The sequence below is a fragment of the Protopterus annectens genome, chromosome 7.part1 (genome assembly GCF_019279795.1).
Source record: "Protopterus annectens isolate FY-2018-M chromosome 7.part1, PAN1.0, whole genome shotgun sequence".
Taxonomy (NCBI): domain Eukaryota; kingdom Metazoa; phylum Chordata; order Ceratodontiformes; family Protopteridae; genus Protopterus; species Protopterus annectens.
In genome coordinates, this window is record NC_056740.1 from 499186875 (window position 1) to 499205320 (window position 18446).

An 18446-nucleotide genomic window follows, 5' to 3' on the forward strand; every position below is an offset into this window, starting at 1 on the left:
GTGACACCAGGCCACCATGAATCGGCCCTAAGAAAGAAATGAAGATGGCAGTCCGAGACATGCTTTTTATACCACTAACATCTAGGTAGGAAGACCTCTACGCAGCCAGGAGGGGGAAGGGTGTGGAGCTCTGTTAGTCAGGCTGTCCTTTAGACATTCTGTGCCAGAAACTTCTCCAAAAGTCATTACTGCAACAGTGAATGTACTGAAGCATCTAGAGTTATTCAAAGTTCTTGGCATCTATACTTTCTGCAGCCACAAATGGGTAGTTGGTGACTGGTTCTCATGTTATAAAAGTCCTGGTCTCAGTTTAAGGCTGCCAAATAACTTTCTATATCCACTGCTTTCACTTTTCAATTAGTTGTTTCAGGCCATATAATTTTGGAGAAGTTATAGGAGAGCAGTGAGGTACAGGGCATAATAATTAACTGAAAGAACTATAGATTTTTATCTTGTAATTACCCAGGGCTGTGCTGAGCAAGTGCCAAATATCTCAGTTTCTCCTTTTGTGCGAAATCTTTGTGTAGCTTTCAGAATAAAAGCCTGTACAGACTTAAGTCTGATAGGCAGTTTATTATATAGTAGCAGCATATACAGTGGAGATAGATGCCAACAATATCCGAATCAAGTCGTACTATCACAAGTAACAGTGCTGATAAACTGGAATAGACTGAATTATACTGTACGTAGGTTCTGTATTCCTTATGCTGTCCAGCGTTTCTGTACTCAGAATTGTTCCTTTCCTCCTGAATGGCAGAATTAACACTGGTTTCTGTATTTTTGGACTTCTGGACATTCTGTGTCCAGACTGTGTATCAGTACCAAACTTCTGTTGTTAATTTCATGAATATTGGTAAGAAACTGGCCTGTATTCCCTGACTGACTTCTGTCCATAAAGTATCCCTCATAATACTAAAACCCTGTACGTTTCCTATAAGTTCTTTATACCTCTTTAATCTTAGTTCCCAAGCCTTGCACTATCGAAACAAGTCCTTTTTCTGTACCATGCGTTTCATGCACTCTGTGAGCATGTCTCATCCTTATCAGTGTTTTGGCCTGAAAGTTATTTCGCTGAAACATTCCTTTCTGTTGAAACTGCACTTACTGAAACTGCATGTATAAAATTAAAATATAGGCCTGCTTTAATATGACTGTATTTCTAGAATCCTGCAAAGAGAATACTGTATATATCTCTAACGAACTACATTTAATTACCTAATCTTATAACTAACATGACCTATTGATTAACCCTTCCAACCTTGGTGCTCTTAGGAAATTACCTTTATAGCTTCTAAAAGTATGTTTCTGTTTTACTCTGTTTTCCTAAGCTTCATACGAAGACATTAGAATAAGGAGCCATTTTCACTCACCATTCCTTGTATAACAGGATTCAGATATTCCTGTGGTATTGTCACTTCACCCAGACTGTTTTGTTTGATTTTTCTCTGGATGCTGTATGTTAACATTCATGTCAAGGTGGTAAATTTTCATTTGCAAATGAACCTGCTTATTACAATGAACAAACCCAGTAAAAAGTAAATTAAGGGTGTCATCAAATGATTAGGAAGAAGGAAAGGAAGGTCAGATTACTGCTGTTTGTTCTGAGTGCAAAGACTTGCTGCATAACTGTGGAAACATGAGGAAGATGGAAAACATTAAATCCTGGCAGACATAGTTATGCACAAGGGCACACTGTGCACTTTCTGGTGTCATTATGAGATCTGTGGTCCATCATACATGATCAGGTAAATGTGCTGGACAGGAGTGGGAGCCTGCTTTGTTGACCACCTTATGAACCTAGTCAGCGACTCTGGATTTTAAGTTTTGGGGGACAACACCAAGAACTGATGGAAAGGCCATGTCATTGGTAAGCAGATCTAGCTGGGATTTTTCAAAATATATCTGTTTCTTTAAAACTAAAATGCTGACAGTAATGTAATTAGTTGTAAACCATGAAGAGATTTAACAACAAAGCAGAAATGTCCCTGTGCAACACCAAATAATCATTATTCTTTGTTTTTTTAGGTCAGAACTGGTTTTGATGGCTTGGGCGGGAGAACAAAATTCATCGAACCTGTATCTTTTGATGGCGTGACATCCTGCTTGTTTGTGTACTTTGCCTTTGTGTACACTTTGTGTGCACTGCAACTTAGGAAGAGCACTGCATGTTACAGACAGAAACAAGATACTGGAATTACATGTACTTAGTGCGCTGCAGGTAGGAACTAGTCAGGTGCTGTATGCTCTGGTAGGAGTGCTACTGTAGGTAAAGCATCACTGGGAAGTTTACCTTCCTGATTAAACAGAGCTACCTGGCAAATATCTTCTACCAGGAAACTAAACAGACTGACTAAATAGTAGTCTCCTTTTATGTGGCAGTTTTTTGCAGATAAGTGTTTTGCATTGTTGTTGTAAAAATTGTTAAACATATAATCTGATATTGTCAATCTTCATCTATTCTTGACTAATAGGTATATTTAGCCGTTACACAGCTCGTGTCAGCCAAAAATCTCTCGAGCTGCAAGTCTACCCACAATTCCCATCTCCAAATTACCCCAGATTTTGTTTGCCGCTTTCGTGAACCAGATGCGTCAGCTATTGATCTCTCGCAGCTAAGTGAATTTCAAACTTTTCTAATATTTTTAATAATAATTCCCTTTTTTCTTAGTAGCTTAGTTTTCTCACCGTTAATTCTTGCTAAATTTCTACTGTTTAGTCTAGCTGAGTGAGTGAGTTTCCCCTCTGGTACACGGTAATTCTTTCCCACTACCATCACTAGTAGTTTCTTTCGTTATACCCTTGTAGTACATCTCTTCTACCATTGCTGGCAGAATTTTTTCTCTATTAGATCTTTGTGTATGTATGTGTGTGTGTGTTTTCTTTTTTTGATAGCTATGTCTGAAAAGCCTAAATCCTCTACTACTGGATTCAGACAATGTTCTGAGTGTGGCAGAAAGTTGCCGAATTCAGACAAATGTGTTTACTGTTTCGGAGTGCCTCATCTTAGTGTGGAATGTACCATTTGCCAGGGTTTTAGCAATAAAACCCTAGCTGAAAGAGAAAATAAGCTAATCCTTAAAGGGCTTCTTAAGGCCCCTTTTGAGGAAGCCTTACCCAAGGCCAACCAGTCCCCTCTGGCTCTAAATCGTCTCGATCGGTGATATCATCCCTTTCGGCACCAACCATCAAAAAACATAAATATGCTTCTGAGGGCTGATCTTTGGAACCAAAACCAGAAGTTTCAAAATTGATGGAGCAGACAAAATCTTCTGCACCAAAGACTCCTTCAGTTCTGTCTGCACCAGAGATATATCCACAGTGCAGAGCCTTATCTCTTCTACGGACCCAACTTCTGCATCAGCTGTTTCACCCTCAGTGCAACATAAATCACCTAAGCTGTCCGCTTCTTTGGAACCCAGGTCTTGTTTATTCACCTTCAGTGGATTCCTTTTTTGGACAGTTACAAAGTCCATTTCTGGAGAAACCAGAGTCTCTGTCAGCCCCATCTATGCACACTACCAGAAGATTGCCGGAACTGAATGTTGTTAGATTGGTTGACCAGATCTTGGCAGCTAGGGGTCTTTCCTCGACTCTTCAGACCACTTTCCCTCCCGGAGCAGCTGGGTTTTCTCATACAACACCCAATTACTCTCCTCTTGTAACCTGAACTCAGACTTTAGAGCCTTTGGCTCCGACCACTCAGCTTCTGATGACCTCAGCACTGACTGCATCGTTGCCAGGTCTGGCTGAGGTCCCTTCGGTGCAGTCAGGTCCCCAGGACTGTGTCTCTGCTGTCGAGTATGAAGGGTTTGTGTCAGTTCCGAGCATTTTTTCTGAGCCCACTGTATCCCTTACGGCTATGGCAACTGTAGACTTGTCCTCTGTTCTGGTCTGCCAGATGGGAGACTCTGGGTGGGGTGTGACCCCAGTTCCAAGTTTGTCGGTCTCTGTTCTGGGCTCCCATCCCTCCTCAGGGGGTCCTGCCTTTCAGGCCATGAAAAGGGCTTTGGCTACGCCATCCTCTCATGTGGCTTCTGGTTTATTGGAACCCACCCATGAGGCCCTGGGCTTTTCAGTTATGGCACCAACCTTTTAACCCTGGAACAGCTCACATCACTGTCACAAGACTTGCCTCCTAAGGATATCCCTTTTTCCGAGTCCTCCTCAGATGCTCCTGCCGAGGAACCCCCTTGCAAGAGGAAGCATATCGATTCTCCAGAAGAATCCATCACAGAAGCCATGGATTTCAATGAAGGGGAGGGTTCCCCATGATCACCCCCAGAAAATGTCTCCTTTGGGAACATTTTGGTGATCCTGAAGCAGAGAGATGGTTGAAAGCCCAAAGACCCATTCTCTGAGAAATCCGTGTACTTGCAGGCCTTTGGTGCACACACCCATCTACCTCCTGGGTAACCCCACCTGCTGACGATTTAATTAAGTTAATTGCTCAGCGGGCATGGAAAGCCCCTGACGCCATTGAACATGCCCCCTCCCCAGAGGACAACCCACTGGGCTAAGGGCCTGGTAGTAGATGCTATGGTGGTAGTGGCTGCCACTAAGAAATAACTTGTCAAAGGAAGTTCTACTATCCGTTCCCCAAACCGAGAGTCCAGGGCGATAGACAGATTTGGGAAGCAGGTCTATGCATCATCGACCTTCTCCATCAGGTCCTTGAATTTTTTGGCACATTTTACTAGACTCCAAAGGGATCTGGTCAAGGAGCTCTCAGATACCCAGATAGGAGCTGTGGCTGAGGGGGTTCAGGAAAATGTAGCCTCCCAACTAGCGACCCTGGAGTCTATATCAAACTTGTCCATGAGGCGCATTGCACATGTAGCCAAAGGGACGACCAGGTCAGCATCTTCAGGCATTTCTATCTGAAGCCAAGCTTGGATGTGCCTGTCTTGAGTTTGTGGAACCATTCAAATCTTCCTTTGTCAATGCCCTCTTTGATGGGTCATCCCTGTTTGGTCCCAACGTTAAGGAAACTCTGTCCAAGTATGAAAAGGATGGAAAGACTTTGTCTACTGTGGGTGTGCGTTTTTCCACTCCTCCACAATCCTACTCCAGGATTCAGAGGAGTGGTAACTTGGTTCAAAAAATCCCAAAAGCCTTTCCGGGATGCAAGTGGATCAGATTCCCCTCTGGGCAAATAGGGGAGTTTCATTGGAAGACGCCATCCAAGAGGCAGGAGTGGTCCACAGAATTAGGGTTCCAGAGATTTATTCTCTGGACCACCATATCAGTGCTCCTGAAGGGAGGCCCGATTGCTTGCCTCTGGAAGCAGTCGGGGGAAGATTTTCCTTGCATCCAAACGCCTGGCGATGCATTGCCACTGATGCCTGGGTGCTAAGGATAATTACCAGAGGATACAGAATTCCATTCAACTTTTATCCAAGATCCCCGCAAAACTCCCTGATGTTCCAGAGAGTTTAAGCAGCAGTAGAGGTATGAAAGCTGTTAGAAAAAAGTCATCCAAGAATTCCCACCAGACCAATTAGGATCCAGTTTTTACTCAAGATTCTTTTAACGCCAAAGAAAACGGGACCGGAGACCAATTCTGTCTCTCAGCATTTTAAACAAATTCGTCCAACAAACAAACTTCTGGATGGTCACGGTTCACTCTGTTCTTCCATTCTTGGAAAAAGAGGATTGGATGTGCTCAATTGACATTTAAGATGCGCATTACCATATAAAAGTGGACAAACAGTCGAGAAAGCTTCTCTGCTTCCAAATAGGAGCCAGTCACTTCAAATTCAGGGTGCTGCCCTTTGGTCTCACCACAGCCCCCAGGGTGTTCACCAAATGAATGGCGGCAATCACAGCACATCTTAGGCTGCACGGATTCTAAGTGTTTCCTTACCTAGATAACTGGCTCCTCACCACTTCATCAGGCATGTACTGCAACAGACCTACAGACTTCATTCTGGACCTGTCCCACCAATTGGACGCAACAGTCAATATTGCCAAATGCAGTTAACTCCCACCCAAGACATGGAATTCATCGGAGGTCGTCTCAGCACTTCTGCTTGCATAGCATCACTTCACCTTCGCAGATTGCAGAAAATACAGATGTAGGTTCAGCCTCTTCTGCGCTCAAACAAAATTCCTACTCAATTGATTCTGCAAGCTCTGGGCACCATGGCAGCAGCTATCACACTGGTTCCACTAGGAAGATTCCACGTGAGACTCCTTCAATGGCTTCTAGCAAACCAATGGTCGATTCATCCCATGGACCACTTGATTTTCATTTCCAGCTGATGCAGAAATGATCTCTCTTGGTGGATGCGATCGAGAGAAAATCTTCAAGGTCATCCCTTTGTCTTACCCCAGCCCAAGTCCATAGTGACCTAGATGGGGTGGGGGGTTATTATTTAGGGAAGACAGTCCAATGCACTTGGTCCCCCTCCGAGGCCAGCCTGCATATCAGTGATCTGGAGCTAAGAGCAGTGCATCTGGCCTTGCAAGCATTTCGTTTCTGCCTTATGTCTAGGGATGATATCTATTCAATCAGACGTCAGTAGTCTGATACATCAACAAACGGGGGGGGGGGGCAAGTCCTACACTCTCTGTTGAAGCCCTTCGAGTGTGGCAGTGGGCTACATCTTCCAACCATTCAGACAGCAAAACACATCCCAGGGACTTCCAATGTAATTGCGGACAAACTGAGCAAATGTATCTTCCTACCTCACGAGTGGTCTCTGAACTCCAGAGTAGCGAAGGAGATTTTTCTTCGTTGGGGCCAGCCTTCCTGTGACCTGTTTGCCTCTCCCCTCAACAAAAAGTGCAGAAACTATTTTGCCCTAATTCCACCACAGGAGAAGTCACCCAGAGCTGCTCTTCTACACGATTGGCCCCAGGTCTGCTTGATGCCTTTCCTCCGGTCCTCTGATTCCAGTGTTTCTCAAGAAAGCATCCAGTTTGAGAAGAAAGGTGCTTCTCATTGTGCCTTATTGGTCTTGACAAATATGGTTTCCCTTCCTGAGGCATCATCTTCTTTGCCGATTCTGGACCCAGTTCCGGATCTACCGACCCATCCTCAGGGACTAGTATGCCCAAACCTTCAGTCTCTCAAGCTGACAGCTTGGTTCTTCCACTTCCATTAGTTTCCAGGTATATAATGCTTTACCTTCTCATGTTCACATAAACAATCCATTAGAACACTCTACCTAAATAAATGGAAGAGGATTTCTGTTTGGGCTAGTGGTAATGGACTAGACCCTTTCTCAGCACCAGTGGAAAAACTTTTGGAATTTCTGACTGCCATTTTTAATAAGGGAGCCTCTGCTCCTGCAGTCGAAGTTGTAGCAGCAGTTTTGAATTTTCATATCGGTTTTGCAGTCCAACCCTTGATTTCCCGCAGGCTCTGTAAAGTTTTCTTTAAAGGTACTGTACGTTTAAAACCCCCCTTTAAAGATCCTCTCCTGCCGTGTGATCTGACTTTAATGCTGCAATCACTCACGGAGCCACCCTTTGAACCTGCAGCTACCTGTGATTTAAAGTTTCTCTCTTGGAAGATTTTATTTCTTGTAGCTGTCACTTCCTTGAGACAATTCCCCAAGTTACAAGCCCTTTGCTGAAAAGTTCCTTACTTAATTTTCCATAAAGGGTATCAATCCAACCTTTTTACCTAAGGTAATGTCGGATGTTAATATCAATCAATCTATAGACTTAACAGTATTCTTTCTGAATTCCTCTAACAAAGCAGAATGCTGCCTTCACCTTCTGGATGTTCATTGGCAGTTGCGATTCTATTTACACAGAACAAAGCAATTTAGACAATCTGATCAACTGTTTATATCCTTCGCCAGTACAACTATGGGAAAACTATTTTCCAAGGAAACTCTCTTCAGTTGGTTGAGAGCATGCATATCATTCATATACAAAAAAGTTGAATATGACTCTTCTGAAACCAGTCAAAGCACATTCTACAAGATTAGTGGTGACTTCTACAGTCTTTCAGTCCAGATCTTCTATGTCAGACATTTGCGCTGCTGCAACTTGGGTTAAGCCTCATACCTTTATTACACATTACAAATTGGAGATGGTCTCCAGGGGGAGAGCATCTTTTGGTTCTGTGATGCTCAGGAATGTCCTTCCATAAGGTCTCCCAGGATACAAGGTAGCTGGGGGACTCTATCCCATTAGCGAAGAATAGATGAAGATTGACAACATCAGATAAAGAAGTTATGTCTTGGCATAACATTCCATCTGTGTTGTCGATCTTCATTTATTCTTCCATCCCTGCCTGCCCCCTCCTTTGGGCTTCTGGTGGACTGACATCCTGTCCTGGGTTCTTATTGTTTTGGGCACCTTGGACAAGGCTTCTGACTTTTATTGCATGGTAGTTCTCTATAAGCAAAGTCTATCTGAGGTAATTTGAAGAGGGGAATTGTGGGTAAACTTGAAGCTCAAGAGATTTTTTTGTCTGGTGTAAGCTGTGTAACGTCCGGATCAGTTCCGAGACTCAGAACCATATACCCATTAGTCAAGAATAGATAAAGATCGACAACACAGATGGAACATTATGGTAAGAATAACTTGTTTTTTTCCTGTACTCAGCAAGGACTGTAGAGGATAAAGGGCAGGAATAGGCATAATGTTTCTGTACATGTTCTTTTAACTAACTTTAGAAGGCATTTCTTCCATGATGTTCTTCGTGTTTCACTGTTGCAGTAATTACATTTGGGTTATCTGCTTGCAGTAGCCCTCAGTCGGCCTGATTAACAAAGTTTTGGGTCCTACGTTGGTTGCTGTCTCTTCTTCCGTGACGTCAGGGGTATAAAACATGCAGCCGATGTCATTACATCAGTTTGATTTGCCCCAGATTTCAGGTACCCCCCCCCCCCCAATGGGAAGCAATTAAATCTATAAATATACAAGATAATAGCTCTAACAAAAAAGCAAATGCACCAAAAAGCTTTTAAGCATTGAAAAGGAGAGAAGAGGTATCGCCAAAAGAAGTCAGGGGGCTGGGGGGAGGGTAACCAGGACTGCAACAGTGAATACATTTGAACATCTACATTTATGGTAAGAGTACACAAGTGTACTATGTTCTTCCTGTTTCACTGTTGCAGTCATTACATTTGGGTAGATTCCCAAAGCTAAGGATGGGAGGAGGAATTTAGATAACATTAGGACCAGCTATAATATAAGGCCATGCAAAATTGCAGTGGCAAAGCCAGCTCTGGATTTAGAGAAAATTGGCAAATGGTAATGCTTGGTGAAAGTATGTACAGAACTCCAGATAGCAGCTTCTAGGGTGTCCCTGGTAGGTATGCCTCTGAGAAAGGCTGTAGAGGTAGATGCAGCCCTGGTTGAACGGGATCTGATCCCCTGTGGGATAGGTTTTCCATGGTGCTTATAACAGAAATGAATGCAATGGCCTATCCATTTGGAGATGGTTTGCTTTGAAATAGCCTTCCCCTCTGTTCCTGCAGCAAATGCCACCGGCAGTTGTTCAAATTTCCTTTGATGTTTAGTCCTGTCCAAATAGAATCTAAGTTGTCTGTGCACATCTAAGGACTGCAACAGTGAACACACTCGAACATCTACGTTTATGGTAAGTATACACAACTGTCCTTTTTGTGCTTATGTTGTGTAGTGCAGTGTATGGTGCTACCAGTAACATACTACAATTGCCTCCCAGTTCCTTTTAGAAACTCTTTGTTATGAACACATTATAAAAATGCTTTTCCTTATGTTGACATGACACAAAGTTTAGTTGACCTTTATCCTTCACGTCACCATAGGGATAGCATGGGGGCATAGACTTCAGAGGACACACCACTGCACATGCATGGTGTGGCATCCATTATAGTCTGTGGATATACCTCAAACTATCCCTGTGCTGATATCACCAAGGGATGCATTAGTATTGTGTGTCCATTTTCTTATTAAAAATTTACAAAGTTTCTTTGTAAGAGACCACTCACACAAAATTGGTGCATTGGGAGGAGGTGTGTCATGACATTTTGTCTATGAAGTTCCCAGATGTATATGTGAACGTTTAAGTTCCACGACTGGATGGTCATGTTGAGTGCTGTTGCATTACTTTTTTCAAGGTCAAAAAAAGAACTGAATACTGCAGTGAAATAAGAATGTAGTATTAATTCATCTGTTCTAACTGGAGACCTGAAAGAAAGATGAAGTGATGAAAATTATATTCACTGTTCTCGTCTTGTGTGTAATTTTGGAATGCGGGTAAACATTCTAGAGCCTTCCACTCTTCATATTTATTCTGATAAGTGGAAGATGTTCTTTTGATTAATTTGAATCTGAATTTGACTAGTCTGAGACAACTGTGTATTCCACAATCAGGATGCATTTCTATGACATTTCCACCCATCATGACCTTGTAGAGGGCAGTGCCATGCCCTAAAACTGACTAGTTGATGAGCTCCTTAAAGGAGTTCTGTATCTCCACCCTACTTGGAAGACTGTCTTTTCTTCTTAATAGTTGAAAACTTCTTGATTAACAAGCTTGGCCATACCCTAGTCCTCCATTCTTCCCTGCCGGTTCAATCGCTGTGAAATGTGTCTTTTGGAAGATATCTTTTTATCGTGACCATTACTTCTGCTTATAGAATCACAGGCCCCTTATATGTAACAAACCAAATCTGGTCTTTGACAAATAGCATCTCAGAAGACAACTGCAGAAGAGAAATAAGCTTTCAAACCCTGGACGTGTACCACCAGTTGAGGTTCTGCCTGAAGAGGGTGCATGAATTCGGGAAGGTCAACAGTCTGTCTCTGTATCTGACAGGAAGGTGAGTTGGAGTGGCTAAGCAAGCTGTTTTCAGTGGTTACTTACTACATTGTTTCTTGCATGAAGTAGCACACCACCATTTTAAAAAATGTTGCTATTAAAGGCGTTTCCCCAGGGATATGGCTTATTCCATTGCACTCTTCAGGGGTGTGGCTTATTCCAGTGCACTTCCCCAGGAGTTTGGCTTATTCCATTGCATTCCCCCAGGAGTTTGGCATATTCCAGCACTAGCTTCAGGGCAATCTCTTCTGTAGATGATTCTGCACAGAGCTCTTACTCACTGCTTCATTCCTTCACTGAGCATCATTTATTGACAGAAACTCCAGGACTGTGATATCATTTGGCACGTGCATATTCCAGTGTTCATCTTTCTGAGCTTCTAATACTTGGCCTTTATGAACTTTCAGCCTCGTGGGATGTTAGGTGATGCTGCTCAGGATGTTTCTTCCACTACAGGGGTGACTCTCAATATTAGACTGTTTCAGAACTATTACTTAAACTTCATTTGCTTTAAACACAAGTGCATGACATCACTCACAATAAACTAGCTAATCAAGTACTTAAAGCCTCCAAACATGTCCTCAGAAGTAAACTAGTTGTCCTCCAAGACTCTTTAAGAGTCAGGTACATAGCACATCATTTGATCTCACATGCATCATTACAACATACTGTAAGCAAACAAACAGTATATTGAGCAAACATTGTCAATAAGTTTAAAGCAAGGAAACATTCCAGGCACTCTGAAGGAAACCTGTTAGATATAACAGATGTTTACTCATCAGTTGATCTGGGAAGAGCCTTCCATAATGGATTTTTCTTTACTCAGTATTGGATGTCAATTCTTCCAGCAATTATTTTGGCATTCCAAATTTACCCCGTCTCCCCCCTCAGCCTTCCCCCGGATAATACCATCAAATATAACTCCCCCTGCTATCACTAGGGAACAGGTCCTTAATGCTGTCTCTAAGTCCAAGAACACTGCATCAGTGGGCCCAGACAATATCCCTGTATGCCTTCTAAATATCAGGCCTTGTTGAATTGTTATTTAACTGTAGCCTCCAAACAGGTGTCATGTCCTTTGAATGGAGAACAGCAGCATTTATCCCTCTCCACAAAGATGGGCCATCTACAGACCCTAGAAGCTACAGACCCATAAGTTTTACTAGTCTTGTATGTAAAACCATGGAAAAAATTATAGTGGAAATGATCAATGCTGATATAGTAAACCTCCAGACACTGGATCCTAACCCAATTTGGTTTCATCAAGGGCAGGTCATGCCTACTCTCAGCCTGGTGGACTTCTTTGAGAAGGTCACCAAAGTAATGAATGAGGGCAGAATGGTTCACATTCCCTAGCTTGACCTTGACAAAGCATTTGACACAATAACCCCACTCGGGCATTGTTGACAAACTCGAGGTTAGGTACAAACCCATGTGTCACCCAGTGGATAGCCAAATGGCTCACAAACAGGACTCTGGAAATTAGAATTGGGACGTCCACCTCTACAAAGAGGCCAGTCACAAGTGGAATCCCTCAGGGTTGGTCCTTAGACTGCTCCTTTTTGGCATTTACTTCTCTGAAGTCAAGGCCAATATCAATGGTCTCTGGTTGACTACATTTGCAGATTGCAAATTAAGAGCTTCATTGAGTTGCTCACTGACACAAATGTTCTCCAGGAAGGGCTGACACAGACAAACAACTGGTGTCAGAGCCATGGACTAAAACTAAATGCCAAGAAATGCATAATAGTGTCCTGTGGGAAGTCATCTACCCCTGGTAACTATATTGACAACATATCCCTTAGAGTTGACCCAGTAGTCAAGGACTTGGGGACACACACAAATAATAATCTAGCCTTTGACCATCACGTGTCTACAGTAATGAGGAAATCGTTCTATGTCGCACAGCTTATAAACAAAGGTGTGGCATCAAAGTCCAAGGAAGTCATTGTTCCACTGTGTTTGACATTCATCAGATCTATCAGAGTACAGTGCCCCCTTTGGTATGTACCTAACCAGGCATATCCAACAAATGGAACATCCACAGAGCTTCCTCACTAAAAGAATACAGGGTGTAAGTAAAACGTCCTATGCAGATCGCCTCAAAGCCCTATACCTGTATTCGGTCTCCTACAAGCTTTTATGGGGAGATCTATGCCTGGCATACAGGGCATTGTCAAACCCCTGGAACAGGCTCCCCCATCCATGTGAAACTGAGTTCCTCCCTAACCCAATTCAAGTGCAACTTGTATAATTTGATGGGGAACAGGAAATTATCCCTGGTTTGGCACCTATGTCTCTAATGGACACAGGTAGCATGTAAATGGTTCATCTCCTAGGTCCCTGCATGTAAATGTTTCATCTCCCAATCCCTTGCTTACACTTATCAAGGGCACCAAAACTTATCAGAGGTTTGGAATGCATGGCCAGGCTTAAAAATGCCCTTGTGGTCATTAGCCTAGTAAACACTTGAGAACCTATGTAAGCTGGATGAGTATATATTTATATATTCCTCTGTCTTGTTCTCTTGGGATTTTTTTTAATACCATGTCTTAAAGACAGACTCTGCTGTACCTGAATGGACCAAAAAAGGTCTTCACAAAAAACAAACCACTCTGGTGGACATCAAGCATAAACAAGTTATACAACAAGAGGAAGAAACTAAACTAACATCTAAGAACAAGAGGGAACTGACTCAGCAGAGGAAGGACACCCTCCACAGCATGAACAAGCAAATTAGAGATCTTGTAAAGTCCTCTAAGGCCAATTACAAAGCTAAATTAGCATCTCTAGCTACGGATAATCACAAGACATTCTGTAGCTACATCAGAAATCTAAAAGGGAAGGCCTAGCTTTGTGTCGAACTAGTAGTGGATGGGACCACTCATACTGGCCTCGAGGACATCGCCAGTCTGCTAGCATACAGATTTGGCACAAATTTCACCCCACCCCCGTCCCCACCAGACATATACCCTAAGCATACCTGTCACCAGTCCTCTACCTAGTATCTCCAAACAGCTGTTCATAACCGCACTCTCCATGGCCAAAAACACAGCCTCTATGGGACTGGATAACATCCCAGTCTGCCTAGTAAATGGTCTAAAACAGGACCTAGCAGAACCACTTGTCACTCCCTTCAATAACAGTCTAAGTAATGGCTTTGTACCCGTTAGTAACAGCCTGCATTTCATTGCTGGAACCTGTGTTCTGAGAGACTGCTTTTCAATCTGTCTGGAAATATACAGAGCTAAGTACATTTTTTTGGTTTTAGAGTTTGCACTGCTAATTGTTACTTATAGTTTTTCAGACCTCTGCTGAAAGTGTTTTGTTCCACCCACCCTCCCCATTTCTGGCTCGTAGTTTAAATTTGGTGGCTTTTGCAGTTGCATGCCCCACTGTAGATTTGATCTGGGGCACTCCCCCAGTCCCATCTCCTTACCACATTCTACCTAATAAACGCCTTCTGCACTTGCTTTTAGTCCTTTTTAATGTAATTGCATTTTTTAAACTGTTTGTTCTAATATTGCTACATACTCAAGTGTGCTAGCATGCACTGCATGCAAATTGTTTTTACTGCTGTTTTAGCTACTTTCCTGTAAAAAAAAAAAAAAAAAAATACTGTAAGTCTGTTCCTTACCTTTCCTGTAACTAGTGTAGCCCAGATACAGATTTGCTTCTGATACCCCCAGGCCTTTCTATGTTGGAGAGAAGCTTTCCAGCTCATCAGTGGGAGTGGTAAGCACTAAGTAACCTGTCTACCACATAAGGAGTGGTTCTGGCCCAGAAATTGTAGTTATTGGCCGTTTGGGCAATCTTTTCCATCTCTCTCAATTTTCTGATTTGAAAGCCTGCATTTGCACTTGTTTCTGTCCTGTAACTCGTCTAGTGCAGATGCAGATTCTTAGTTTTAGCACTTAAATCTGCTTATTCGTGCTCAGCACTTGTTCAGAACTTGTAAGCACTAAATAAGCTACTGAATATTATAGCACTCAACCTTCCTCATTACCTAGAGGAAAATAGTTTCTGTACTTATTTTTCTCACTTGCTTAGAGAAAAACAGCTCTTGTACTCGCTTTCCTCACTTATCTAGAGGAAAATAGATGTCCTTCAAGAATGCAACTGCACTCATAACATATGGGTTGTCCTGCCTCAGGCAGCCCTCGGTCGGCCGGATTCCAAAGTCTGGGTCCGACGTCGGCTGATGTCGCATTTCTTACCGACGTCAGAGTGGCTGGAGTACATAAGCATCAGCCGATGCCATCTTCTCCAGTCTTTCTTGTCGCGTGGTGCCTGAAGCAGAAGCAGTTCGCAAGTGCCGGTCGGTCGAATCCGAAGTCATCAAAAAAGCTAAGTACCCCGTTGGGGACCTTTTCTTGCCTCAGCCGATGTCAGAAATTACTGAAAAAGTAAATAATTGTTTGTCTTGTGGTAAACAAATACCTCATAAGGATTTCCACTCTTACTGCCTCCCTTGCCTTGGCCCAGACCACGACGTCTCGGCCTGTGCCGCCTGTGCTCGCTTTAACAAGCGCACTCTCAGGCGCCGGGCGGAGTTCGCTGAAGACTTTTTCGGCGATAAATTTGATTATACGATGCCGTCGGAACAACCGACAACGCAGACTCCTAAGAAACGAAAAGACCGGGACCGACATCCTCGGCCCACGTCTTCCACCGACACCACGCCAAAATTAACCGCGAGTGCTTCGGTTCCCTCTGAGGCGGTTATTCCACCGCTCCGAACCGAAGACACTGCATTTCCGATACCGGAGGCCACTCCGACGCCAGTTATTGACTTTCCTCCGGATACTGAAACCGGGGAAATGCCCGAGACCATTGCTGTGGATAAGGTCACTCCTGCACGTGGAGCGGCTAGGCCTCCCATGTCCATGTCTATCAAGGCCTACACACGGGCCAAGGCAGCCAGCAAGTCCAAGCATCTTTCTGCTAAGACCTTACCTCAGCCTACTCCTGAAACTCAAATCATGGCTATGGCCGCAGATTTAATTTCCCTGATCAGAGGTTCCCAGGCCCATCCTGAGAGAGGATCCCAGACTCCTCCTGATAAGAGGCCTAGGGTTGAACCCCCTGACCCTCTCCCCACAGATGAAGATTCTGAGGACTCTGTTCACTCTGAAAGCCAGGAAGAGCCCTTCCAGACCTATGAGGATTCAGATGCAGAGGACTCTATCCCCTCGGCTTCTCCTCCTGAGGATATGTCTTTTGGGGAAGTTCTGCATTCCACGAGGGAGCATTTTAAGTGGCAAGGCAAGGAATATTCAGATTCCAGAAAGCGCCTTCGAACCTTCCTTAAAAAGCCCCAACACAGACCCTTAGCTATACCTCCTGTGCTTGATGTTTTGGATGATTTATACTCTGACTCCAGTGTTACCCCTGATACTCTTCCTCCTGCTCCTGTTAAGCCTGACAGATACTATAGGGTTCCAGAAACCCATTCTCATTTTTTTAGGGCCCATGCTGTTGATTTAGAAACAATTTCCAAGGGGCCTAAAGGGGTTTCAGCTACCACCTCCAAAAACCCTTTGCCCTCCGACAGGGAAGCAAGGTCCTTAAAGAGATGGGGGAAGAAGGTCTACACCTCTACTACTTTATCTATGAGAGCTCTCAATTGTCTCTTTCACATGTTTCAATATCAGGATTTCCTGTTAGATGATTTACAGAAAAGATTGGCCTCCCCTGAACCTTTAGATAGGAAGTCTTTGCAGGAGGCTGTACACAATTCTCAGCAAGTTAGCAATCACTTTCTACAGTGTGGATATGATGCATTGGAAGCTTCATGTAGGGCAGCTATGACAGGGGCGGTCATTCATAGACATGCATGGTTAAAAGATCAACCTTTACCAGATCATGTTAAGGCAAAACTTCTTGATGCACCCTTGGAAAAGAACAAGCTTTTTGGTGCTAATGCTAAAGATGTGTTAAAGTCCATTGAGGAAAAAGCCAAGTCAGTTCAGACAGTCAAAGATTTCCTCCAGGTTCAGCCACCTAGATTCAGCAGGAACTGGCCTTCTAAAAACTGGTCCTTTCCTAATCCTGAAAGATTTCAAAGGGGCAAAAGCAGGCGTGCCCGAGGAAGAGGCCAATACAGAGGATCCTACAGGGGACGACAATGGCAACCAGGAAACCAAAGAAGTGACACGGGTTTCTCCCGCCCCATAGGGACATTCTCAATGACTTTCCTCTAGGTCCGCTGACCAAGGAGCAAGCAACAGCTCCTTTGGGCGGAAAATTATCTCTGTTTGCAAGAAATTGGCATAAACTGACAAAGGACAAATGGATTTTGGACATTATAGACCACGGTTACAGGTTCCATTTTCATACCTTGCCAAGAAAACTGGGTATGCTAAACCTGCCACAAAACCAGAGGGCAGAGGCTATCAAGCAAATTTCTCTGCTTGCTCAGATCAAAGCAATAGAAAAAGTTCCACAACAAGAACAAGGTCAGGGATTTTCCTCAAGACAGTTCCTTGTTCCAAGAAAAGAAACTCAATGGAGACCAATATTGGACTTGTCCGCTTTAAACACTTTTCTCATAGTACCAAAGTTCAAAATGCTGACTCTACAGCAACTCCTTCCCATGCTGGGCAAGGGGTTTTGGCTGATTACTCTGGACCTCAAGGAGGCATACCTGCATGTCCCTATCAGACACAGCTGCAGAAGATACCTCAGATTTCTTGCAGGGCCAGAGCATTATCAATTCTCAGCATTGCCATTTGGCTTATCTACTGCGCCCAGAGTATTCACGAAATGCCTGGCTTCAGTAATTGCTCATTGCAGGCTCCAGGGGATTCAAATCTACCCGTACCTGGACGATTGCCTCATACAAGCGGACGACAAACTAACTTTGACAAAAAACTTGAATTATGTCATACATTTGCTACAGGCTCTGGGATACACAGTCAACTTTCAAAAGTCAAGACTTCAGCCATCCAGCAAATTACCTTCTTAGGAGCCAAACTAGACACAGCCTCTCAAATGGCTTACCTGACAGAAGACGAGCAAAAGAAGCTAACTCTTTACTTCAAAACTTTAGCAAAGCTCACCCAGATGACTGCAAGGAGATTCCAACAGGCCCTGGGTTACATGGCATCCTGCATTCTCCTGGTACCATTAGCAAGACTACACATGAGAAAGCTTCAATGGTACCTAAAAAGCTTATGGTCTCAACACAGCAACAACCTAGAAGCAACCATACCACTCATTCCATGTCTTCAAAAGGAATTTCTATGGTGGGCCTCAGTAAGCCAGTCAAACACAGGTATGTCATTCAAAAAACCTCAGATAACACAGACCATGAACACAGACGCCTCAGACCTTGGATGGGGGGCGCACATGGAGGGCAGATGTATTCAAGGACAATGGTCTCCAAAGGAAACACATCTGCACATCAACCAAAATGAAATGCTGGCAGTAATGCATGCCATTGAGGCCTTCGGACAACAACTACAACAAGGCCACCTACTAATTTCCTAGACCCCCACGAATGGAGGTTACATCCAGAAATTTTTATACGACTCACTTCGACATGGGGCAGGCCAGACATAGACCTATTTGCCTCCCACCTCAATCATCAAATACAGAAGTTTTGTTCAAGGGCATATCATCCAAAAGCATGGAAAATAGATGCTCTCTCATTCAACTGGAGCTCCCTAAAAATCTA

General features: G+C 43.6%; 1 protein-coding gene across 1 annotated transcript in view; it reads left to right on the top strand.

Annotated features, from left to right (window-relative positions):
* Positions 1–18446, top strand: part of LOC122807606 (TRAF interacting protein) — a 676961-nt gene that overhangs the window by 646254 nt on the left and 12261 nt on the right. The window contains exon 14 of the mRNA XM_044078516.1: positions 2026–2076. Coding sequence (XP_043934451.1) covers positions 2026–2076 — 51 coding nt within the window. The remainder of the gene's footprint in view (positions 1–2025; positions 2077–18446) is intronic.